The sequence below is a fragment of the Hermetia illucens genome, chromosome 7, assembly GCF_905115235.1.
Source record: "Hermetia illucens chromosome 7, iHerIll2.2.curated.20191125, whole genome shotgun sequence".
Lineage (NCBI taxonomy): Eukaryota > Metazoa > Arthropoda > Insecta > Diptera > Stratiomyidae > Hermetia > Hermetia illucens.
In genome coordinates, this window is record NC_051855.1 from 11,455,481 (window position 1) to 11,481,694 (window position 26,214).

Genomic DNA, 26,214 nt, shown 5'->3' on the forward strand with positions numbered 1-26,214 from the left:
GCTGAAAAATCATTTTTCGAGGATTTAGACGTTAATTTCTCGTTTAGTACTTTCCAAATAATGAAAAAAAAACCCAAATTTCGATTTTGAAATTTTAGGGTATCAACGTCAAAAAGCAAGGTTATAGCCTTTGATTTTTTGATGACGAAAATGGGGAAAAGCTGAAAAATCATTTTTCGAGGATTTAGACGTTAATTTCTCGTTTAGTACTTTCCAAATAATGAAAAAAAAACCCAAATTTCGATTTTGAAATTTTAGGGTATCAACGTAAAAAAGCAAGGTTATAGCCTTTGATTTTTTGATGACGAAAATGGGGAAAAGCTGAAAAATCATTTTTCGAGGATTTAGACGTTAATTTCTCGTTTAGTACTTTCCAAATAATGAAAAAAAAACCCAAATTTCGATTTTGAAATTTTAGGGTATCAACGTCAAAAAGCAAGGTTATAGCCTTTGATTTTTTGATGACGAAAATGGGGAAAAGCTGAAAAATCATTTTTCGAGGATTTAGACGTTAATTTCTCGTTTAGTACTTTCCAAATAATGAAAAAAAAACCCAAATTTCGATTTTGAAATTTTAGGGTATCAACGTAAAAAAGCAAGGTTATAGCCTTTGATTTTTTGATGACGAAAATGGGGAAAAGCTGAAAAATCATTTTTCGAGGATTTAGACGTTAATTTCTCGTTTAGTACTTTCCAAATAATGAAAAAAAAACCCAAATTTCGATTTTGAAATTTTAGGGTATCAACGTCAAAAAGCAAGGTTATAGCCTTTGATTTTTTGATGACGAAAATGGGGAAAAGCTGAAAAATCATTTTTCGAGGATTTAGACGTTAATTTCTCGTTTAGTACTTTCCAAATAATGAAAAAAAAACCCAAATTTCGATTTTGAAATTTTAGGGTATCAACGTAAAAAAGCAAGGTTATAGCCTTTGATTTTTTGATGACGAAAATGGGGAAAAGCTGAAAAATCATTTTTCGAGGATTTAGACGTTAATTTCTCGTTTAGTACTTTCCAAATAATGAAAAAAAAAACCAAATTTCGATTTTGAAATTTTAGGGTATCAACGTCAAAAAGCAAGGTTATAGCCTTTGATTTTTTGATGACGAAAATGGGGAAAAGCTGAAAAATCATTTTTCGAGGATTTAGACGTTAATTTCTCGTTTAGTACTTTCCAAATAATGAAAAAAAAACCCAAATTTCGATTTTGAAATTTTAGGGTATCAACGTCAAAAAGCAAGGTTATAGCCTTTGATTTTTTGATGACGAAAATGGGGAAAAGCTGAAAAATCATTTTTCGAGGATTTAGACGTTAATTTCTCGTTTAGTACTTTCCAAATAATGAAAAAAAAACCCAAATTTCGATTTTGAAATTTTAGGGTATCAACGTCAAAAAGCAAGGTTATAGCCTTTGATTTTTTGATGACGAAAATGGGGAAAAGCTGAAAAATCATTTTTCGAGGATTTAGACGTTAATTTCTCGTTTAGTACTTTCCAAATAATGAAAAAAAAACCCAAATTTCGATTTTGAAATTTTAGGGTATCAACGTCAAAAAGCAAGGTTATAGCCTTTGACTTTTTGATGACGAAAATGGGGAAAAGCTGAAAAATCATTTTTCGAGGATTTAGACGTTAATTTCTCGTTTAGTACTTTCCAAATAATGAAAAAAAAACCCAAATTTCGATTTTGAAATTTTAGGGTATCAACGTAAAAAAGCAAGGTTATAGCCTTTGATTTTTTGATGACGAAAATGGGGAAAAGCTGAAAAATCATTTTTCGAGGATTTAGACGTTAATTTCTCGTTTAGTACTTTCCAAATAATGAAAAAAAACCCAAATTTCGATTTTGAAATTTTAGGGTATCAACGTCAAAAAGCAAGGTTATAGCCTTTGATTTTTTGATGACGAAAATGGGGAAAAGCTGAAAAATCATTTTTCGAGGATTTAGACGTTAATTTCTCGTTTAGTACTTTCCAAATAATGAAAAAAAAACCCAAATTTCGATTTTGAAATTTTAGGGTATCAACGTAAAAAAGCAAGGTTATAGCCTTTGATTTTTTGATGACGAAAATGGGGAAAAGCTGAAAAATCATTTTTCGAGGATTTAGACGTTAATTTCTCGTTTAGTACTTTCCAAATAATGAAAAAAAAACCCTAATTTTCGATTTTGAAATTTTAGGGTATCAGCGTCAAAAAGCAAGTGTATAGCCTTTGATTTTTTGATGACGAAAATGGGGAAAAGCTGAAAAATCATTTTTCGAGGATTTAGACGTTAATTTCTCGTTTAGTACTTTCCAAATAATGAAAAAAAACCAAATTTCGATTTTGAAATTTTAGGGTATCAACGTCAAAAAGCAAGGTTATAGCCTTTGATTTTTTGATGACGAAAATGGGGAAAAGCTGAAAAATCATTTTTCGAGGATTTAGACGTTAATTTCTCGTTTAGTACTTTCCAAATAATGAAAAAAAAACCCAAATTTCGATTTTGAAATTTTAGGGTATCAACGTCAAAAAGCAAGGTTATAGCCTTTGATTTTTTGATGACGAAAATGGGGAAAAGCTGAAAAATCATTTTTCGAGGATTTAGACGCTAATTTCTCGTTTAGTACTTTCCGAATAATGAAAAAAAAAACCCGATTTGCGATTTTGAGATTTTAGGGTATCAGCGTCAGAAAGCAAGTGTATAGCCTTTGATTTTATGATGACGAAAATGGGCTAAAAGCTGAAAAATCATTTTTCGAGGATTTAGACCTTAATTTCTCGTTTAGTACTTAGAACTAAATGAAAAGAAACCTGATTTGTTATCACGAGATCTTAGGGTATCAGTGTCTGGGGGTAAGTGTATAGGCTGTGTTTTGACGGTGACTAAAATGGGAGAAAAACTGAAAAATCGCTTTTCCCTTTTGGAAAGAATGAAACATTCCGGCCTATTTTCATTCACAACTTTTCTGTGCTAGAATAAAATCTTAGCCAGTCTTTTCAGAATCGAGCTATTATCATGGTCTAAATTAAAGCAAATCAATTCATCCATGACGACTATAGAAGGGTGCAGCCATCATGTAAAAACAATGAGATCTAGTTTCAATAGAAAAACCTAATCAGGAAATTGTTTATCCGGACGCGATGCCGTTGAGCGATAATCGAAATAATGGCAGCGCTTGATTCGCTCAGAAGATAGATTATTCTGCACTTCATGTACATATGTTAGTGCTGTGGTCGAATAAACTTTAGATAGAATTGATTACGAAATTGCTTTAATTGAGTGTATGAAATAATCGCATTCATATTAAAAATTTACGATTGTATGTAAACAATTCTGAAGACCATCTTTCCTCCTACAACCGCTTCTAATTTTCCTCCAGGCAAGAAATTTTTTCAGAGATCCAATTTCCCACTAGCATACTAGAATGGAGCCCCAGAAACTATTTTAGCATTTTCCGCCAAGAATGTGGTTTTTTTTTGTCCAATAGATCCATAGATAGATAGAATAGCCAATCCCAGATGTCGCTATGATTAAGCCAGCAAGACGCCGTCCCCATTTTTTGTTTTGTTACTTTTCATAGTATGTCTGCCATTCAAGAATCAATAAAAGAAAAACAAGGTGCTAACCAGCTTCAAATTTTCCCAGTCTCTCCAATCGGCATGTTTACTGGGTCGTCTGATTGTTTCCTCATTTTCTTTAAGGGGCCTTCCTGTGTGATGCTTTCAATCTTTTTTTTTGTATTTTTTTTTTCGCCAACCATTCAAACGCTTTCTTATTCTGCATACCTACCTCTGTCGTCCGAGCCCTGATTATAATTTTAGCTCACTAAATATTGAAATGGGGGGAGTTGTAAAAAGAAAACCTCCAAAAATCGGATCAATTTTTCATTGAGATCCCAGAATTTATGTAAATAGGAAATTATCACTGAAAATAAAAAATCGTGGTTCAAACTTTTATTGTGTAAAAGTTTCATTCCAATCGGTTGAACAGAATTTTAGTTGTTCTTCGCACCAGTTGAAAAAAAAGTCCTTTTGAGAAAATTGCGCTAAAATAGAAGAGCACGAGCCATGTTGACGTGCATACACTCGGCTTGTGCTCTTCTATTCATTCACTCTGCTTTCAAAAGATATTTGAAGGAAAAAATCGATTTCTGGAAACCGTCACATAGGAAAACCCCCTTAAGATATATTTAATACAACAAAAGATACAAAAGATTGTGAATGACGAATGATGGATGAAGGAAGGTCAGAGTGTTCGGGGAAGCAATGTAAATGGTAAAATCGGGTCAGATCATCATCGTCGTCATCATCTGTAGAATTATAGGCTTAAGATGGAAATGAATGGTAAAAATTTGGGAACAACTAAATTATAGTGATTTAAAATTCCTATCAAAGTAATCCTAGCTGAGATTGGTCCTCAATCTGCATACGTTTTATGCGGTACGAAGGGTATTGAGGATCCATAAATACGCAGGAAGGCTTAGAAGAGAGTCCTGATTGCCATTTTTAAGGGAAAGTCGCACTGTGTCCTTAAAGACCTATTGTGCCCCTTTTACTGGTTATACTGTACATATTGGTCATAGTATCTGAAGCAGGCCTATATCCGTCTGGAACTTTAGTATGTTCCCTACTTCCAGATCTTTCAGCTTTGCATCTGGTATTAAGTGTTCTCCCAGATGCCTCGACCTACTTTGCACAAGTGCCGGACACTGTCCCAGGACGTGTATAGAGGTTTCGTCCGCCTCCTCACAAAACCTGCAGGCAGTGTCCGTAGATATCCCTAGCTTTCCTAGGTGACACTATGATTCGGAGGTTCTTTTTGGTGAGGTTTAAGTAATATTTTCTCCATCCCTCGTAGGCCCACCCAGAATAGTTCCCTCAACCGTTCCTCTTCCTTTCTTAGAATCATACCCATGAAACTGTTTCCGATTCCACAGAAGGGTTCTGGCCCGTGTAAGGCGTCCCTGCTCCCTTCTTGGCTACTTCGTCCGCTGCCTCGTTGCCTTCCAACCCAGCATGGCCTGGAACCCAAAGTATCCAGACCTTGTTGGATGAGGCATTCCCACGCCAGTTTAGAGTTCACCTGGTTGGACATAAGTGCCTTGATCGCTGCTTGGCTATCGGTGAGAATAGCTATGTTCTGCCCCCTGTAGTTCCTTTGCAGATTAAAGGAGCCACATTTGTCTATGGCGTCTATTTCCGCCTGGAATATACTAGTGTACTTGCCCATTGGCTCTAAAGTATATTTTCCTTGGACCAATGATACCGGCACCGGCTCTGTCTGCTGTGAGGGATCCGTCAGTGTACCAAATAATCAGTTGCTGGTTGAAGCCGTATGTCCCAGCCGCGCTCTCCCAGTTTGCCTTGTTACTCGCCATCGTCGTTTTTCCGCTCTTATCCGTAACCCAAATTCCACTGTGCAGGTCTGTCTTTTCTTTTTTTTTGAAGAGGTGGAAATCATCAAAAGACACTGGCCTGGACACGGCAGCGTATGGGATTCTTACCCACTAAAACCACCCCCAACTCCCCGCAAGCCCCGTGAAACCACCGTACGGTATTACACCACGGGGCGGAGTCAGCTCATTTTAGCTTGGTCCCCTTTCGTCTCCACGCGGCGTAGGTAACCGCGCTTTTCTAGTCTCCTCTACCTTTCGCAGTTTGCTCTGGATATATACGACCATGCCCAGTCTTCCTAGCATGCTAACATTCTTCGCACCAGATTCTCTGGTACGAGCACCTCTCCTAGAATCTCCTCTAGGTTCTTCCTTTGCTCCACAAACCTTGGACAGTGGAAGAATACATGGGCTGGGTTCTCCATCGCAGTTTGGACAATCGGATGAGGTATTTAGTTTAGACCTGAAGAGGTACGGACGATATCCTCCATGCCCCGCGAGAAACTGAGTAAGATTATGCCGTCTCTCCAACCACTCCTTGATGGCAGGGATGAGCCTGTGTGTCCACCGACCCTTTCCCGAGCGTTCCCAACGATCTTGCCATCTATTTAGAGGTCTCTCCTTTTCGGCGTTCTTTGTCTGCGATAAAGGAGAGATAGACTTCGCATTATATGTATTCGTCATCTCATCTGCCGAGATGTCAATGGGCATCATTCCAGAGATGACGAATGCTGCATTATCTGAGACAGTCCTGAATGCCGAGCACACCCTTAGGGCTGTCCTTCTGTGGACTGAAGTCAATGGTCCCAGTACAGAGCCCTGTGGGACACCCGCGGATATAACGTACTCCTGGGGTCCATTGTCGGTGTCATACCAAAGCCTCCGTTCTTGTAAATAGCTGTTGACAATAACTGCAAAATAAGCGGGAATACCAATCTTCGCCAGAGATTCCCGTATTAGGTTCCAATTGGCCGAATTGAATGCATTTCTCACATCCAGGGTCACTACTATGCAATATTTGCTAGTACTGCCAACGGGCCACGGAAAGCCGTGGATTGCAACTTCGGCCAAGTCAGTAACCATTTTGATGGCATCAATGGTTTATCTGACTTTACGGAACCCATACTGCCGATCTGAGAAACCTCCCTGGCTCTCAACAACTGGGGGTAATCTGTGATAGATTACTCGCTCTAGCATTTTGCCCACAGTGTCCAAAAGACAGATAGGTCTGTAGGAGGTTGGCTCACCTGGAGGTTTGTCAGCCTTAGGCAGTAGCACCAACTTCTGTCGTTTCCATGATGCAGGCAATATCCCCTCGGACATGCACACTTTTAACAACTCAGCGAACATGTCCGATCTGCATTTCACGGCAAGCTTAAGGACCATATTGGGAACGCCATCCAGACCCGGAGGTTTGTTATCTCCTATCCAAGCGCAGATCAGCAGCAGTTCGTCACTGGTGACTGGCAGTATTGCCGTATCGTTCAGAGGTCGCTGTCTATGCCCTCTTCTTGCTGGGGGAATAACCCTTGGATAATTTTTAACAAGAGTGAAGGGCAGGTGATCTGCGGAGATGATCGGCCTCTGAATCGCGATTCTATAGGCGCTCCCCCATGGGTTTACGTCTGCTTCCGAGCAGAGCTCCTTAAAGCTTTCCCTCTTGCTCCGTTGAATTGCAAGCTTGAAGGTTTTGCGGGCTTCCTTATAGGCGCGCTCTTTTTGCCCTTGGTCGATTCTGCCTACCGCTCTCTGAGCCGCTCTTCTGGCTCGGTGATAGGCTGATCGAAGGCTGGCCAGTTCAGTATTCCACCAGTAGTTTTAATGGGAATTAGCACCTCCTAGGCATGGACGCGTCACACACTTTAGGGATGCATTGGGCCACATGGTCAGCCCCTGCTTTATTAGGTTGGTCTAACCACACCTCTATGAAGGTCTGCGCATCCAGAGCTTTAGCGGACCAGCCTGACATCTTTCTCGGTTTCGGGCATGATGGTCTCCTGCCCGGTGCTCCCTCCATAGCCCAAAGGTGTGTAGGTCTGTCTGTCTGTCCGTCTCTCTATCTGTCTGTCACACACATTTTTCGAGAAAACGTTTATAGCGATTGACAACAAATTTGGGGAAAAGGTGGGAACTGTGAATTTTAGGAGGGGGTCCCCATATATGCAAAACGGGGGTATCAAATATAGTCATGCGGGGTATCAAATGAAAGGTTGTGGTTAGTACTTTCAGAAGCTGGTCTTTGTTTTAACATTTCTTGGAAAAACGGGCCGATAAATTCAATGAAGTTAATTGAAACTATCTAAAAATTAAGCAAGTATCTTAATAGGGTTTGGTAAAATCCACATTGTACTATTTTATTATGTAGATAGTGCTATTTACTAGCACTCTAAGATAGTTCAACCTCAATATCACTCTGTACAGAATTATCCCGTTTGAATTTCAATTAATGTGATAAATTCAATTAAATATTCCATGCGCTCTCTATGAGCGCCACTTTGTAACTTTTGATCTACTTTTTTTCCGCCACCAATGGTTACTTCATTATTCAAATTGAATCTTTTTTTTTTTTGTTTCTTTATTGCCTTTTCTTGTGCGTTGAATGCAAATTATTTCAATAGAAGAAAATCTGTACATGTAATACGGAAAATATAGTCAAACAGATACTCGTATATAGACGGACAGACAGACAGACGGATGGACAGATGATTACTTGAAATGCTAATATGTATTAGAAACATTCATGTCAAGTTCGGATGTGCCAGTGGCCTGCATTCCAGGCACATATTCTTATAGATAATATATAGAGAAACTGAATTAATTTTAAGATACTCATATCTGAATTTTAGAGTAGTTAAGGCCGTCTTCTACCATCAAGCGCAAATTTCAGGCCTATTTTTGGGAATTAATTGCAAAGCAACCACTGAAGATAATCTAATGAATTTTTTTTAATTACTTTTTACAGGCTTTTACCTTTCAAAACTATTTTTAGAAAAAAACCCCTCGTTTTTCTTATGTCCTGGAAACGTCCTTACCATAGTCCCTGTCGAAATGTCACGGACGACTTTATGGCACTTCGCCATCTGAGGTCCGCGCCTGCTAAGTAGTGCGAGTATATTTTGCCCTTGACAGTTGCCAGCGGGACACCGACTGTACCCGCCAAAGGACTGCCAACAGCAGAGCCCTACCTGGCCAATCCATCATCCCGCCCATTCCCCTCTATATTGCTATAACCGGAAATCTAGAGGCCGGTGACCTTCAGCATGTCGCCCACACTGTTCAACGCGTTTCAGCACTGCCCCACCAGGCTGGGGGATCTCGTCGCTGAGTACAAGGCCTTAATGGCCGCTTGGCTGTCGGTCAGAATGGCTATGTTACGCTTGGGGCTCGGATCATGCCCCAGCCATCCACAGGCTTGCAGTATCGCCAGTACGGTGAATAGCATCAGTTCCGTTTTAGCTAGGTTGGGTTGGGGGTCCACATCTTGCGGACCACAGGCACACTTTTCCCAACGCCCCGTACATGATATCATTGGAGGAGGATGCAGGGAAACATCCCTGACATCAACGCCACCAAGTCGTCGACATACGCCACTACCTTCACCCCGTCAAAAGTTCCCCAAATTCTGTCCATCACTTTTAACCAGACCTCCGGACAGATTGCACTACCCTAAGGGCGCCTCTGTTCACAGCTCTGGTCATGTGGTGGCCTCCCAAATCCGACTGGATTATCCTGGGTCCTAGCATGGTTATTATCCAATGCGTAAGATACCCCTTCAATCCAATACTGGTCAAAGCTTCATTGATGACGTTGATACTTACATTGTTGAATGCTCCCTCTATATTCAGGAAGGCAGCTAGGGTATACTGCTTGTACTGCAGTGACCGCCCAACCGTGCCTGTGGATTTGCCTTTGAGGTAGGTATGGTGAGACTTAGAGAAAAACATTCCCTCCATAATCGCAAATTAAGTGGATGTCCAGGACCCGCTCTTGAGTCTTCACCACGAAAGAGGTGAGTCTGATTGGTCGAAAATCCTTCATGGACTCATAGCCACGACTGCCCCCTTTCGGTATGAAAACCATTCGTGCCTGTCTCCAAGACTGTGATGTGGTGAATCTCGACAAACCACGGAACAACCCTTTCCTGCTGCTTCTGTATCATGGCTGGCACTATGCCGTCTAAACCCGGAGATTTACATGCGGAGAAGCTGTTTATAGCCCAGTCGGTGTTATCCTCGGTAATTACCGATTTGTTAGCCTCGCACTGCTGCGCATGAAAAAATGCCTCTGGACCAGCAGCTCCAAGTTTTCAACGGAAGATACCTCTATGAGCCGACTTTTAAGAAAGGATGGGCTCCTATGTTCCTTGCACGGAATTTTACTGAACCTTGCGGATTCGCTGGTGCTTTCAACGCTCTGACAATAGTCCAACCAAGACCACCTCTTGACAGTCTTGTACTTCTTCAGACAGTCCTGCCAATATTTAAGCCTGTGGCAGATCTTGAAGATCTCTCCCCCTCAGCTCCTTGAGACTGAACAGATCTTCATTCCAGCACGGTGGCAGTGTGTCTTGCTGTACTTAGTAGGGCACGAGACTTTAAAGGCGGTATCAAATGCCTTTTCCAGAGCCCCGACCTTTGACTGCAATTAATCTGTCGTGGCAATCTTACCAATTTGCGCGTCGGGAGGCTTGTTCTTGATAGCTTGACTAAACTTTTTCCAGTCGATCCTCCAAGGGTCTCCAGGGTTTGGAGGACTTTGTGGCGAGATTTAGACTGAAAAGTATCCAACTATGATCTGAGAAGGATCTCTGGTCAGACACAGTGAAATTACCATCCACCAACGCCACACGTAAATGGGTCCTAGCCACGCCGCTGAAGGGTTTCCCAGTTCGTGGCACATGGACTGGCTGTTCCTGCTTACCTTTCTGTAGAGGTTCCTTAGCGTCCAAGCTCGTTCCCACTCTGCTCCACTTGCGTTTTTGTTTGACCCCGTTTTGAGAACGATTGCGTTGGAGAGCGGTGGACTTATATTCCTCAACAATCGCCTGGTATTTAGCGAGGTCCTTTCATTCTCTCTCTGGTCTCCTTAGCAATCTTACTGAGAATATGCATAGCGCTCTGCCTGCCTGCCGTCCCGCTCGGGGAGTTTCCTGCGGTTGATTTCAGCACAGCGTTGCTATGACTGGCACCGATTATATTCTCTCTCCAGAAGCTCGTCCTCCGATAATGCCTCTGGCATCACCATCTCTTCTTCTCTCGTCGGTTTGCTATTTTTATTTTTCTTGAGTTCATGCCTTGGTCACACAAGTAGTTCGGGAAGAATGTCCACCCTGACTAGCCCGGCCACCAGGGTGGACATTCTTTCGGGACTACTCGTGGGACCAAGACGTGGACTCAACAAAAATGACAGATCGACGAAAGGCCCGGCCACCAGGGTAAGGGTCTTATTTGAAACTGAAGGTGCCCAAGGTCTTGAGAGTTCGCATACTAAACACCAAACTTCCCATTGGCAACGCAGCTCTCGGTTTATGCTATTCCACCTTAGCTTAGGGGCCTATTAGCACCTTTTCCAGTGCAGGAAGGATGTTCCCCGGGCTGTTGCTTTGGCTCATTGCCCGGCAGATTCACTTGCCCCTAACACATGGCCAGCAGACAAGCGGACCCTGGGCAGTTGAATCAGCCTACTCACAGCCAAGCCCTACACACTCTTGGCCCGTTCAAAGACGGTGTCCAGCGACCACTCCGAGGAGGCCGTGTGAGGACTTGCCGTATTACACAGCTTTAAGCTGAACCGCGCCTACCAGTCCTCACCATGTGCTTCAAGTAATCGTTGTTTTTTATCTATACATTTTTATGCATTTTATGGGTTTTTTTTATTGGAGGATTGGAGGATTGATGCCTAAACTGTTCGTACTCAATTGTGTAATCAGTAATTAAGGATTTTCGCCACAAAATTAAAATAAATGTCAACACTAAACAGATAGGTCACTAGTTGTCTCCAAGCCGATTCTGACCTCCTTTAGGATAGAATTCGGCTGGCTTCATACCAGAGACTCTGTATTAGGAAAGGCGTAACCGTTGGCCCTGGTCTGAGAGTGGTTGATGCGCTTTCGTCCGAGGGGCCTTTCGAGTTTATTAGCCAAAGACCACAGCCAACCTACAACCAGCAGCAGGACCTCGTCCAAGGACAGCCATCACTTTAGTCCAGTGTCGGGCCTGGCATTCCACACTTGGGCAAAATTCACTGATGAGTGAAAAGAAGGAGCGGCGATCTAAGCAAGGCTGAAAGGTGCGACAGCGGCTAGAGGAGCGCATACTACATCTGCTCCGAGAAAACACGTCCAACCCGGAAGATAAACAGCGGATGAAGCGAGACCTCCGAGGGCTAGAGCAGAGGCAGAAGTTAGAAAGAGCAGAGAGGCGAACTGACCGAGCAGCCAAACCGACTGGACATCAGAAACCAGCTGGTCCCGACCATTCAGAGGAGCCGTACGTGATGCCTCTGGATTCCAAGACCCTATACGAAATAGATTTTGCAATCAGGGCCCTGCTGAAATAAAGAGAAGGGGTAGCTCCCTCCAAACGGACGGGAGCGACTTACTTACTTAAATTGCTTTCAAAAAATATTTCAATATCAACCTGATTACCTGCTAGTTTCCGTCGCGAGTCTTAACAATTTCGAGGGGCAGTTATCTGAATCTGTGTTTAATAACTCCGTCGCGTCTTCTCTCAAAACTTTCCCAAGGGTCCAAGGTTGTGGTTCGGTTTGCATGACGCAATGGCTCAAGATTTTCGCTTTGAATGGTATGGCCTTCTTCATGCTTCTCAAGGAATTGTACAAGGTGGACAATCGACTTGAACCTACGACTTCCAGTTGAAACTTTTTTATCTAATTCCTGATGTTGTTAGATGGGTAGGAATATAGGATACTTATCCGTCTATTGGTTGTCTCCTTGTACTGCGAGAATAGGGTTGTATAGGCATGCCTATTGTGTTACTTGATTTTCCTTACGATTAGCTTCTCAATAGTCTGAGGATTATACCCACTCTTCTTCCCTAGTTGAAGCCGTATTCCGAAAGTGGGTATGTGATCAGTGGGTGAATCATTCAATTATAGGCTGCCATTTTTTCGGAAAATACATGGTGTGAAGTTTCTAGTATCGTTCTCCGCCTCGCTGTAGGCTTGCGGTATATTTCGAATTTAAGGTTCCCGCTAGAGTTGACGATATTAAGATCTAGGAAAGCTAGAGCCCCATCCTTTTCTACCTCTTGTGTCAACACGATTTTATGATGAATCTTGTTTATAGAGGAAATGACTAGGTCGATATTGTCTCTTCTAACAATCGCAAATACGTCGTCTGCATACCTAAACCATACTTTATGCATTATTCCCCTCGAATCAATTTCTTCTTCGATTGATAACATGAACCTTTCAGTGAACAAGGGCGAGAGATCGCGTCTGCCGAAGTAGTTTTGTAGTATCTGATAAGGTTTGCATAGATTCGAACTTTTCTTCTCCATTCCGAGCTAGATCGAAACTGGCTTACCCATCTCTCGAGTAGGAAAATTGACTCTTTCACTGGCGTGTTGGGAAACAATCCTTTCACGTCGAACGACACCATAACCCCGCCCTCGTCCATCCTCTCAATGCGTTGCAGTTTCTGTATTAGTTCATGGGAGTTAGTCACTGAATACTTAATATTCGTCGTCCCAAGGGCCTGGCAGTCATTGATCAACCACTTAGGTTGTTGGTACCGCTTACGCAAGCTCGTTATTTAACAACTTCATTTCGTTATCCGTCAGTTCAATATCCATTTTGTTACTCTTCTTCTTTTTATTTGGTCTAAGAGTTGCTGTATCTTACGGGGTAAGACCCAGATGAGACTGGGGGCTACCCGTACAATCATATAAGCTAGAGAAGCTAGTAAAACTATAAATGTGCTACTGTACTTTGGGAATGAGGTCCCAAGACGGTAGAAGACTCCTTTGAAGTCTCATTTTCTCCTTAAACCTGTCAACGACTATGTTCCACATGAAACATTTATGATACTCAAAATTCATTTCTCAATTCGTTATAATCATCCGGAATTCTCATGAATATAATTTTTACAGAGTTCATCACAGTATTACAACTTGCCAAAGTCTTTTCGAATAAATAGGATCAACATTCTTACATGAGGCTCAACAGACTATACAAAACGAAAAACATTCAAAAAGGAAATAGCGCCAATCTTGCATAGAAAAAGATACAAATTCTCTAAACCGTATAGAGTGTGATAGATTGCATAATTTAAGATATATATGATAATCTAAGAAAGCAAAGTTCTCCGGAATGATTTCATCAAAAATTCGAATATTTATCTGAAAGAATATACTCAAATCGATTTTGAATCTCAAATTGATCTCATCCTCGTTTGTAACGAAAATGGACGATGAGATACTCAAAACCGTTGAATCCCTGCTCGGTAAAGATATAAAAATTGTAGATTGTGAGAAGACCTCATCAGTACGTGAAGAAGAGATACTTCTAATCAACGGTATACCCGTACAAATCGAGGGTGAGGACGGTATTGCCATAAAATCTGCCTTAATGACTGGACAAGTGCCACCATGCGATCTTCTGAATCAGCTTCTCTTCCGTGCTGGGATCCTCCAACAGCCAGTCCACTTGGAGACCTCACTATCTGTAAAATCATCTGTAATACGAAAAGAGGAAGTGACAGTGGCACGCCACGGAAAAATCCTAAACGAACGAACCAGCGAAACCCAGGAGAACAATATCTATACAAGCTCCTGCAAAGAAATCTGGGAACCAGTAAATAAGCTTGGTGCCTTAAAGACTATCATCCCGATTCCGGTAGATCGATGCCTGTTGAATGGCGAGGGAAATGAATGTGGGGATGCATTCCTTTTGGCGGCGCCGAAACAATTCTCGCCAAGTTCAAGTACGACTCGGCAACCGAGCCTAAGGGCCGAGCCTCCGAGTAAGGAGCTGAAATCTGAATCTCAACAGCCTATAAGTAATTCCACTAGTAATGTAATTAGAGACCTAAGTAAAGCTTCACCAGTAGTCCCATCAACTTCGGCAGCTTCGTCCTTGTCCCTGTCTTCAACTTCATTATCCTTCCACAACAATCCCAGCCGGAACGACAATCCAGACAAATCCTTTTCATATACGGATTGTTGTAGTATATCATCACCATTGAAGACCCCGCTGTCACCAACGATTTTGAAACCGGCTGACGTGAAAAGTGGAAAACTAGATAATCCAAAAAAGATTTTGAATTGCATGAGCTTCGATTCGGGGCACGATGATTTCTTCAATAGCTTTTCCCAGTCGAATTTCCTTTCGGCAGTGACTGGGACGTGCGGCAGCTGTAGTGGGGTCGAGGACGATACCCATGGGACAGGGACACCCACACTTCATTCTAATTCTATATCCTCGTGCTATGATTTCATAAGTAGTTCCGATGAAGGGGATCAACAGTGCAGCCCGCCTTCAATGATGCCATCAGCATCGGGGTCAATTTTACAAGAACTGCCTTCAAGAATGGTAAATAGATCTAAGAATTTCAAAATCCATATTTTTCCCAAGCCATGATCACATTTTCAAAACTGTTCACATACTAGTTTTCGCTAAGATCCTTTTTGATAATAAATTTTATCTTTTCAATGATACTTATAGCCTACAATCTTCGGTACAGTAGCATCGGATCAAAGTCCCAAAGATAGTATCAATCGCAAGGTAAGTGTTAGCTTTGAAGCCTTGGATGATCTTACTTTACGGCTACTTCCTTCTTCAGGGCTTCCCACAAACGACCACTACGAATTGTAGCGGTAAATCAATCGACAAAATACAAAATCAACTATCATCAAAACACCCCAATACCACTGCCACCATATCATCGTCTCCCAATGTGGCTGTAGGTCAACCCCAGCACCATACATCACTTATTCATCCGCAGAATCCATCACGATATCAACATCAACCCCAGGATCATCACCATTATCATCATCATCATCGTCGTCAACAACATCATCCCGGTCAGCAATCGAATCAGCAGCATTCAGTCGATAATGAGGACAATGCATTGGTTTATCGGGACGGTAATCTCATATCGGGTCCGCTGGATACCCTCATTCAACACATGGTTCCTACGAGTGACTACTATCCGGATCGGTCCTATCTCTTCGCATTCCTTCTAAGTGCCAGATTGTTCATAAGGCCGCATGAGTTGCTAGCCAAAATCTGTCAACTCTGTGACGAACAGCAGGATCTTAGTTGCTCCTGTTGTTGCTCGTGTAGCACTTCGGAGCATAGAGCTGAGGATACGGTTGATCATGCCTACCAGAAACCCCAGAATAATCAGCTAATTTTAGAACACCACCATCACCAGCATCACCACTGCTATCATCCACCATGTGACGAGGGTGGTGGTGCCGATGCCAAACCAGGAACTGATTGTTGTAGCTTCGATATCGCTGAGTTAGACTGCTGTCGTAGGCTACGCACGTTTGCACAGCATTTTGTACGCCTTCTTGCCGAATGGATCGATACATTCCCATATGACTTCCGTGATGAGCGGCTTATGCAGCATGTCCGTTCGATGACTAGAAAGTGCATAAGCATCGATAACTCCCTGCGCAAAGATGTCCAGACGATGCTGCAGGACCTTCTACAACGTCTGACCGTTTTAGAAAAATACGAGGAATTTTTATTGACCTTATCGCAAACTATTGGTTCCACAGATGGTCCTAATAACATCGCTGATTTGCAATCCCAGGAGTCAGTCAAGAGTCATACATCAACAGTCACACATTCCAAGCCCTCAGTGCTAACGATTCAAAACAACCTGCATGGTACTGCCGGAGAAAGTAGTAGCCCGCCTACAGGAGGTGTATTAAGCGGGGGTGGTGTCCAGCAACAGCAACAACAGCAGCTTGCGACCTCATCGTCAGCCTCGTCAACATCATCAATTCTGTCGAGTGGCGGTGGAGGCTTAAATCCTGCAGCTTCTATAGATATCAGTCAGCTATGTCCTAGTCCAACATTGATTGCTCATCAACTCACTCATATTGAGCTTGAGCGACTCTCGCATATTGGTCCTGAAGAGTTTGTTCAGGCTTTTGCCAAGGAGAATCCACATTTGGAACAATCATTTAGTGATATGAAGAAAACAAGGAATTTGGAATCATATGTGCAGTGGTTCAATCGGTTGAGCTATTTGGTTGCCACGGAAATTGTTAAGGTAAGTTTTAAGGTTTTAACACCCATGAATGGTCATTGAAGCAGAACATTGAGCACTGAAGGACTAGTTCCTAAAAGTCTTACTTGCTCCTTAGTAAAGAACCTACTGACGCAGGATACCATCAGTGTCATAATCCTACCAGATGAGGGCTGAAAAGTTCGTAGGCTAACATAGAAAACAAACATTTTTTGGTAAAAATGGACGAAGTGTCCTTATCGCCATCCATTCTGTAAGTGACGGTTTTAAGAAAATCCTCTGTAATGGCCTCCCCAGGATCGTTTCTCCACGGAATCCTCAGCTTGACCCTCGGACCTCAAAAAATTTCGGCGGTACATTTTCGTTATGTCACTGGAGAACACATACTGCTTGAGGCTTTAAACACATTCCTGAGTTTAGTGGTTGGGACATCCTTGCGAATGACAGATAGGGTATGCAGTAGACCTTTCCACTTGTATCCCGGCGGAGTTCCTGAGGAACCTTCCCTATGTGCCCCAAGTCTCGATAATCATTCAATTTTTGCTTGAGTCCAGTGTGCTTCAGCCACCGCTTCGTTTGCCCGAAAAAATGCTGGAATGCTTCATGATAAAAGATTCGGAGCTTGATATCTCTCTCTCGCCAAAGAATCGACGCTACATGTCGCCCGTCGGCCTCGCGGTAATGCTCCATTTGATAAAGTCATTCACACTTCTCTTCCTCGAGACGGTCATCAGTATCATGATTGAAGGGCATTTACCAAAAGTTCAGAAGATTCTGCCCAAACTTGTGACCCAAACTTGGTGACCTTCGAACCAGGAACTTTGTCCGACCTGGAAATCGCCGAACCAAGCCATGTGTTCTGCGCAAGGAGCAGCAACCTCCACCCCCTCCAAAAACAAATGTAGTAGAATGGTGGACCCTAGAAAAACCAGGACATGAGAGGCATGCTCCCTAACCGGATCAGCAAGTCTCTTACCAGTGAACAAAGAACCGACGAGAGGAACCCCTTTTCACAACAAGTGCCTCAGTCTCAACCTCTAACCCGTCTTCCAACAACAGGATCAGAACCACAATTGCAGGGACTTTGCCTATCCATAATCTTCCCACTCCTGAAACTTCTATACTTGTTTCCTTTTTGACCAGTAGCAGCTTCTGAATCACATCCTTAATTACGTAGCTGCTTCGGCTTCCCTGGTTCACCAAGCACCGAACTGCGACCGATCGTCCATCTCTTGTTTTCACCTTGATCGCTGCTGTGGGAAGTATTCGACTGGAATGAGATGTTTGAGTAGAATTCTCAACGTGATGTGTAGTGCTGTCTTGCGAGGAGGCATTGTCCCGCTGATTCTTGCAGGGATGAAGGATCGTCACGTGTTCCCCATAGCATATTTGGTAGTTTAACGACTTACGCTTGCAGCCAAAATTTATGGGAGGCGCAGAGCACACAAAGTTTGTAATACCTTAGCAGAATCACCTTGTTATCGCTGTCTGGTAATTTGGGGCGTCTGACAACCCTATGATCCTCCATACATGTAAAGCATGGAAACCGTTTTTTTTACCTTCCCCATCAGTTTTTTGCGGCGAAGGCAATCTCCCTGAGGGCTAGCTCCCTTTTGTTTGTGTTTTGATCTGAACCTATGGCCGTCGGGGACCCGACTTCCCATCCCAGCCAGGGATCATTGTGATGTAGCGATCCTTCAAAAATTGGTCTACATTGTGACGGGGGCATCGGTGGCGCGAACATGGACGCCATTATGGATTCGCCTCCACCACTGCATCCAATGGCCAATCTCCACCGAGTCCAAAGAAGGACATTTTCCCAAAACTTCATCTACGGTAACACGTTGTTTGTTTGTTTCTCAAAGATGAGTCGAATTCCTTTCGAGTGGGTACATCCATTTTTCGGGTGAAAATAAAGGGGATAAAGGGCACGCCCTCCTCGCAATTAAACCCAGTTTTTCTTAAGTTCTAAAGCCCTGCTCTCATAGTATCAAGTGCGCTGGGATCTTTCTGCCTGATTGACGGGAGATCTATGTGGGTCTGAATCTCCTTTTCAACCAGCGCTCGGCGATTCCTATAGCGCCGATTGAGGAGTTCCTAAGCCTTATCAAAATTCTCAACATACACACCCAAGTGCTCCACGACCACCTTCACATCACCCTTTAGCTTGCTCTTGAGCATCATCAATCACTCCGCCAGTCCAATTTCGGTATCCACGTAGACGGAGTTGAAAATGCTCCGGAATGACTCAAATTGACGAAGGTCCCTGGAAAATTAAGAAATCTCTGGAATTGGTAGGCATGGTCTAGGACGATACCCAAGATTTCAGGATGGCCGTTCCTTCCGGTGTGAGTCAGTTCCAGGTGGTGGGAAATTGTTATAGGGCACGCTTGGGTCACTGTGAACCAATGTAGCCCAATCCCAATGCGTGCTAACTTCCTCCTGCATTCCTTTGTTAGCTTTAGAACTTCAGTTATCTCGATCAACCTCACTTTGCCGCTAACCCAAAATTATTTTGTGGCTTTTTTGATGTTTTCGTCGATAAAAGCCTTTTTGAGGCGCCCACTGCGTGCATCGTCGTCGGTGCTCATTTCACCTCGTTTAAACTTAGCACACCACATCTCAACGGTTGATTTTTCTGGTGCAAAGGCCGAATAAAGTTTATCAAGCCAAGCTTTGGCTGCAACAGCACCTCTTTCGCTAAAAAACAATGCTTTTGCTGTTTTAACACACGAAATCCCTTTTTAACCATTTTTCTTCGAGCCAACAAAAGCTGCTTCACTCAAAATGCTCTATCTCACAAACTAATAGTCTGACAGCTGTCAAATTTGTACATGTGTCTTTTGAAAGTTAGGGTCAACTAAAAATCATATGAATTTAATACTAGTAGCGCCATCTATGTGTTTGCGTACGAACTTTTCAGCCCACTAGGTAAGGGGTAAAAAAGAGCTATTTCGAAGTGCAAAGCTGCGACCAACTTATAAATTTAAATTATTCAAATTAAATACTTCATATATTATATTTTATTTATTCTTTCAGCACCCGAAAAAGAAACAACGTGTTCGCATTGTCGAGTATTGGATTGAAATTGCACGAGAATGTTTCAATATTGGCAACTTTAACAGTTTAATGGCAATCATAGCTGGCCTTAACATGTCTCCGATATCAAGACTTAAGAAAACGGTTTGTATTTAAATATTTTATTTTTTATTTTTATTGTTTATATTGTTTTATATGACAGAAGCTCGTCAATCTTGCGAGAAAGATCGTTATGTTTGAAGGCACTAACCTATCGCAGCGGGTGGTTTGGCTTAATGCTGCAGTATCAGATCACATCTTCCTTGTCGTGTTAAATACTGAGACTATATCCTGACGGTCCTTCAGTGTAGCGCCAATTGTAAAGTTGACCTGGATCCTGAAGCTACATCGGATGACTCTAGCTTGATCCAACTTTTCGGGCCTCCACGAGGCCTCTCCAATTCATACTTGCTCGTAGATATGTTCTCTGCTAACATCATCCTGAACGACAGGAGCAGGATCGTTAAATTTAATAACGCCCGTACCCAGGCCTTCTTCGGACACCTCACCCAACCTACCATTCATTACGCAGTCTACCTCCTACCCTTAGTAGGCCTTTATTATCAATGAACGGATGCAGATTCCATAGCTTCCTCTGTATGGATTTGGAGTTCTCTTCCATTAAATCCCCCATTTCCTTGGCAAAATCAGCCCTCTGTGTTGATTGAAGAACCCGAAGTCTACCCGGCTCATATTCCTCGGGAGAATTTGGACCTCTTGAACGAGTAGCGAATCGAAGAGCATAAGCCACGACCCTTACCAGCTTCGAAAAACTTGAGAATCTTTCCAATAAATCAAAGAAGTTATTGACACTGATGGAACTGACGATCTCCTTATTGACTTCCATGTTCGCCAGTCATTGTGGCCTTTCCACCATAAACCACCGAGGACTTACTCCTTGGAAGCACAATCTGCTGGGTTGTCCTTTGATCTGGCATGGCCCCAAGGCCAGGGATCTCCACGGATGATTTTTAACTGGGCCACATACCAACCATCGTTGAGTCGCACCAGAAATAGACCACGACCTCCCTTACTTCTATCGTGGAAATCACCATTTTCATGGGTTCTGTTGGCATGGCGCCCTTTAGCTCCAACTTTGGAAACGTGAACTTCTGTTTCAAAGGCTTTACACGAGTGCACAAAGTAGGGATATAAACACCTTCCCAACTCCATCTTTTGTCTTGTTATAGATGACCGCAGCATACGCTGATCCCAAAGCATCACAAAAACCATGAAGCTCGCAGCCGTTTCTGATTGAATAATGGGTCTAGCGAGGTCTACCAATAGATTCCAGCTCTGGAGGCTCGACTTCATACATTCTCCACTGTTCCACGATATCTTCCGGAGGAGGATCGACCCAGCCAATTTATCGTTACCAAATCTTGTGCAAGGCACTGCAAGCAATATTGAACAGTCTCTTCCGCTTGGTTAGGCTCTCGGTCGAATCGTATTTCACCGACTTGAATTTAATCTCATCCGTAGTTGGATTCCACAGTAATCCCTAGCGTGACGATCTCTGTTTCTTGTGTTATCTCATGCAGTCCGACTTCCTTCGATTCGTCCGGTATTCCCCGCAGCAATCTCAAGTTATACATTCGCTCGAAACCTCTCATCGTATGGTCAAAGCTCTTCCTATACAAGACTATGATCTTGCCAGTCCTCATGTATCCTAGGAGACCTGGGTTCCTAGCAACAAAAATTGGGGAGCTATGGCCACGTTCGATGGAAGAATCCTCTGAATAATTTTTGACCCCCTACATGAGGATGGACGTTTCTATAGCCCACATAAGGACGAAAACTTTGAGCGATACCACGCGGATGGGGATAAAATCCGGCTCAACAGGTTGCGGTAGGCGTATCACCTAATCCGTATGGTTGAGGATGATCCAGGCCGAAAAATTTATAGGCGCAATTAGAAAAAAAGACGAGGCAGACCCTACCTGAAATGAAGCGATGATGTAGGTCAGGAGGCCAGGCAGCTTTTAGGGCTATCGAATTGGCGAACCTCGGCGCAAAACCGGGGTGTCTGGAGTTTCTTAGAGACACCAGTGGAACTTCTTCCGAGTCGAAGAAAAGTTTAAGTGTGGCCTGGAATTCTATCGTAGATATGTTGGATACGAAGGTCGTATTCTCCTGGTCTGGTCTGGTCGACCCAACCAAACCTCGTCTTTTGGGCAAGTAACGATTTTCCCTTGATGATTCGGGGCTCTATGATTTCTTCAAAGGCTTCGGCTCTGAATCGAGACCCGACTTTCTCTTATAGTTTGAGTCTGCAAGTTGCAGTCTCTTCGTCCATTCAGGTTTTGGATCAGTAACACTTTCACTTCGAAGAAATGTCGTCAGCGTTTCCAAAACTGCCAAAAACAGGCCCAATTTTTTTGCTGTTCTCAATGAAATGACCTATGTTTGAGACCCGGGGTCACTTAAGGCGCGTAGGACCAAGAATTTATCAGATGGACCCGTAGCCTTGCTATCCCAAGTAGAAGGGTATATGTGTCGGATTTCCGACCATTAATTCCTTTTGGGAATGGAGCAGAGTGTGTTGATCCTTACTGCATTGGAGACAACACACCTTACTACCGCGATAGGCAATTTCTGCATATTTTTCTCTGTTTGGAAAATAGACATCTTTCCCATACGGAAAATTTTTGGAAGTTCTCGCAGGCAAATAACGCATGGCTTCCCTTGCGGTATGCGCAACTCGTATTTGTTAATATAGAAACAGATTTCTTCTTGTGGGGCTGAGCGGACGAAGGTTGAGGTTGTATCGTCAAAAGCAGCTTCTCGATGGAAGGTAACATTTGACTTCCTTCAATAGACTCATCAAAGTAGCAGAGTATTTCGCTATCCATTTTTCGCATGATACTTCGGACCACCATTGAACCCCATTGGGACGTCTCGTATCCCAGGTTAGTCAATCCGGCTAGGCTATTACGTAGTGAATTATAAACGTTGATGATATCACTGGCAGACCAATAGCCCATCTTCTTGACGTCAAGTCTCTGGTCTAGATATTCGCTCGGAGTTTTGGCTGCAACTTCTGTACGTTTCCTAATGCCTGGTTATGGTGGTAGGCATCACGGCTTTAAAAAGATCCATGAATTGACTCCATTCCTTGATGGGGCCAGTAAAGAATGGAATATGGATGGACGACAACTTTGGCAACTCGTGATGAAAAGTGCCTGGCTGGCCAGAAAGGGTTTCTTCCGAGGTCGTTGAATTTGTTAAATTTTTGGTCCGATCCCTTTCGATCAGGACTCTTATTGCCCCAAATTTTGCTTCCGTATCTTCTTGAACAGCAAAGTACGGATCTTCCGCCTCTGGAAGGCCTATCAAACCTTCGAGCTGCTGCCACTCTTTCGCCAGATACTCCAAAGGTTTTCGAGCAGGTCTGGCTCGACGTCCTATCCGGAGGACGTGAAAGAATTCAATGGACCATGACATTTTTCCTCAAATACCTCGACTATGCTGACGACATCTGTTTGCTCTCTCACCGGGTCATGCACCTTAGCCAAATGGTTTCTGCGAACAGCGGCACCGAACTAGATATTCAACACCTGTCTGAGTCGTACCATTGGAGTACGCTGACCTGACACTATCTGAAACGAACAACTAGGTCACACATTAAGGAGGGGCGATAATTGTATTGCGGACTATGCCATGCAGTGGAATACACTCTCCCAAAATGGCGACGAGTGGGTGGCCACAAGAGCACTGAGCGGAAGAAAGTAGAGGACGAGTGCGACCGTCTCAAGGCATGGGGGGGGGGGGGGGGAGGAGTTGAAACGCATTTCAAGTAACCGATTGACGTGCTATAGTCCACCAAAGGGTGAATGGCAACCATATTATAATATATATTGGGTGTGATATTATTTTCCAAGGTGTCACAATCTTGGCAGATGCCTTAATTTACTTTATACTAGCACGAAGTGCCAAGCATTTAGGCTCGGACGATCCTACCTACTTAAATTGTTAGTGGTGGTGGCCATCGGTTGGTCAATGGGAGAATCCTTCGATAACTCGCGGCAACATCGAGTACGTATGCAGAATGGTGTACTTCTGCTTGTTTTGAACCAGACTGTGTGTGACTCGCAGGACGTCAAAGGAAGCCGTGGGGCTCATATCGGTAAACCGGACATCTTAATCATAAAAACTTGCTGCTTCTTTTTTCGTTGATGTGGATATTTGTTCTTGCAAATATCAATATTTCGGGAACAACTTGTGCCCTTCATCAGTGCTAACAAGTTGTTATATACACGCTCTTTGGAATTCGTCTCGAACCTCAGCGGAAATCTCAGCTGGACTGTGATGCAGAGTGCTTCGGCGAGTACTGAAACTGTTGCCTGCAGTGCGTTCAACAAACCTCTGGTGCAACAAGGGGCGGTAAGATGCGGTACCTGCCCCCACCGTTATTTCGTAGTAAAAGCGGATGATGAAGAGGTTCATTTCTTCAGTCCAGCGGATGCCTATGCGTACCTGCTGAAGTGGCCGCCAAAGATTGTTGTGAAACAGATGCAGTAGGCGGAGCTGTGCTCCTAGTGCCTAGACGTCGAACCGCTTCACGACTAGTGGTTTCGACGCCGTGATGCCCATTACGAGAGACCCAGTCACCAAGTCAGACGACTCCCGCCGGTTATCCGTACCGGACCTTAAATTCCTTCTTCTTCTCATTTTTTGTGGTGCATTTTATCCCTAGTTGCCAGGTATAGGGATAGCTTCCTCAGTGCAAAGTTCCTGCACTTTTCTCACCTACCCCCTAAGATGCTGCGGTAGCGTATAGCCATTCAGACTGAAGCTATCCATCCCTCCTCCTTTTACAACCGGGCTTGGGACCGGTTTCGGCTGAGTATTATTTATTTATTTTTATTGTTTTATAATCGTTTTCTTTTTTGATAATTTATTGTACAAATTAATAAAATAATAAATCTTTGGCTTTAAAATATATTTAAATTTTTTTATTCTCTTCTCTATTTTGTAAAGTGGTCTAAAGTACAATCTGCTAAATTTCTTGTGCTTGAACATCAAATGGATCCAAGTAGCAATTTCAATAGCTATCGGTCAACCCTTAAGGCAGCTATGTGGCGATCGGCCGGTGCAACAGATGAACGTGAACGAATTGTGATTCCATTTTTTAGTTTACTCGTTAAGGATTTATATTTTTTGAATGAAGGCTGCTCTAATAAGTGAGTAAAAAAACCATTTTTTTTTTGTAGGAAATAAAATATATATAATATAAAATCGAAGAAATTAGAAATATTATAATAATAAATATATAAATAATTGATAAATAAATTGATAAATGAATAAATAAATAAACAACTCGGAGATAAATAATATTAAATAATTGTTATTGATACAAATAAAGCTGTTAATTTTCAACAGAAAAAAAAGAGAATCAGAAAAGTAAAATATAATTGAAGAAAAGATAGTTTTTACAAAATATTGAATCCATGAAAGATAAATACTTTTAATATAAAATTAATTAATTTCTTTGTATACTTCCAGATTAGCAAATGGTCACATAAATTTCGAGAAATTTTGGCAACTGGCAAAACAAGTTACCGAATTTATAGCATGGAAACAAGTAACTTGCCCATTTGAAAAACTACCAAAAGTTATAATGTTCCTACAAACTAGTAACATACTGAATGAAAATAAATTGGCGATAGCATCATTTGAATGTGAACCACCGGATAATAATCATGAAAAGGATCGTTTTAAATCATTAAAGTCTGAACAACAAAATTTACAACAACATTCACATCAATAACATCAATAGTGATATAAATATATATAAATATATTTGAATACTATGGAAACAGAGAATGGAAATTTGTTTGTATTTTATATGGTGAATATTATTCAAGTCATTTTGTTTTTTTATTTTTTTTTCAGCTTTTGTTTTATTATTTCTAATATAATTTATAGAATATCATAAAGGAAAAGGAAGTATTTTTTGTTTTTATTATTATTATTATTTTATTTGAGACAAACATCTAATGTTCAATTGCCCATATATAATTTAATTCATCATATGAAACATCACATATTGATAATTAGATTTAAAGATGCTAAGGAATTTCTGCCTCATTAGTCTGAAAAATTTGTGCCAGATTTTTTTACAATTCGTATTTTGGGACTAATAATTAATTACAGAACCTTATCGAGCCAAGTTCAAGTTAATTTATAAGTAAGGTTATATTTACATAAATTTATTCTGAGTGAAATCAACTAAACACCAGAAATAAAGAAGAATCATAAAAAAAACCTCTTGAAAATATGGAGATTGAGGAAATGCCAATAATGTATTTTGAAATAAGTCTAATTTTGGTGAATCCCTAATTTTTTGTGTGACTATCTTCCAACTATGCAGGTAAGAAGTAAAAATAAATAAATAATTAAATTTCTGAGCAGAATATTCCAAATGCTTATTACAATCAATCCATTCGCGCCGTGTAGTCAGCTTTAATTATATTTATAGTACTAACAACTTTCCCTCTGTGTACATATCTTCAATATTATTTTTTCTATTTTGTTT

At 42.1% G+C, this 26,214-nt stretch overlaps 1 protein-coding gene across 4 annotated transcripts in view; it reads left to right on the plus strand.

The window, feature by feature from the left end:
• LOC119660802 overlaps positions 1 to 25,499 on the plus strand; it is a 126,275-nt gene extending 100,776 nt beyond the window's left edge. For 3 of the 4 annotated variants that reach the window (XM_038069634.1, XM_038069631.1, XM_038069632.1), the window contains 5 exons: positions 15,059 to 15,118; positions 15,177 to 16,622; positions 19,638 to 19,781; positions 24,657 to 24,859; positions 25,182 to 25,499. In XM_038069634.1, the coding sequence (XP_037925562.1) occupies positions 15,059 to 15,118; positions 15,177 to 16,622; positions 19,638 to 19,781; positions 24,657 to 24,859; positions 25,182 to 25,446 (2,118 nt within the window). In that variant the 3' untranslated portion in view covers positions 25,447 to 25,499. Of the gene's footprint in view, positions 1 to 13,485; positions 14,927 to 15,058; positions 15,119 to 15,176; positions 16,623 to 19,637; positions 19,782 to 24,656; positions 24,860 to 25,181 lie in introns of all 4 variants that reach the window. The other variant, XM_038069633.1, reaches the window with a different exon arrangement.
• The last annotated feature ends 715 nt before the right edge of the window (positions 25,500 to 26,214 follow it).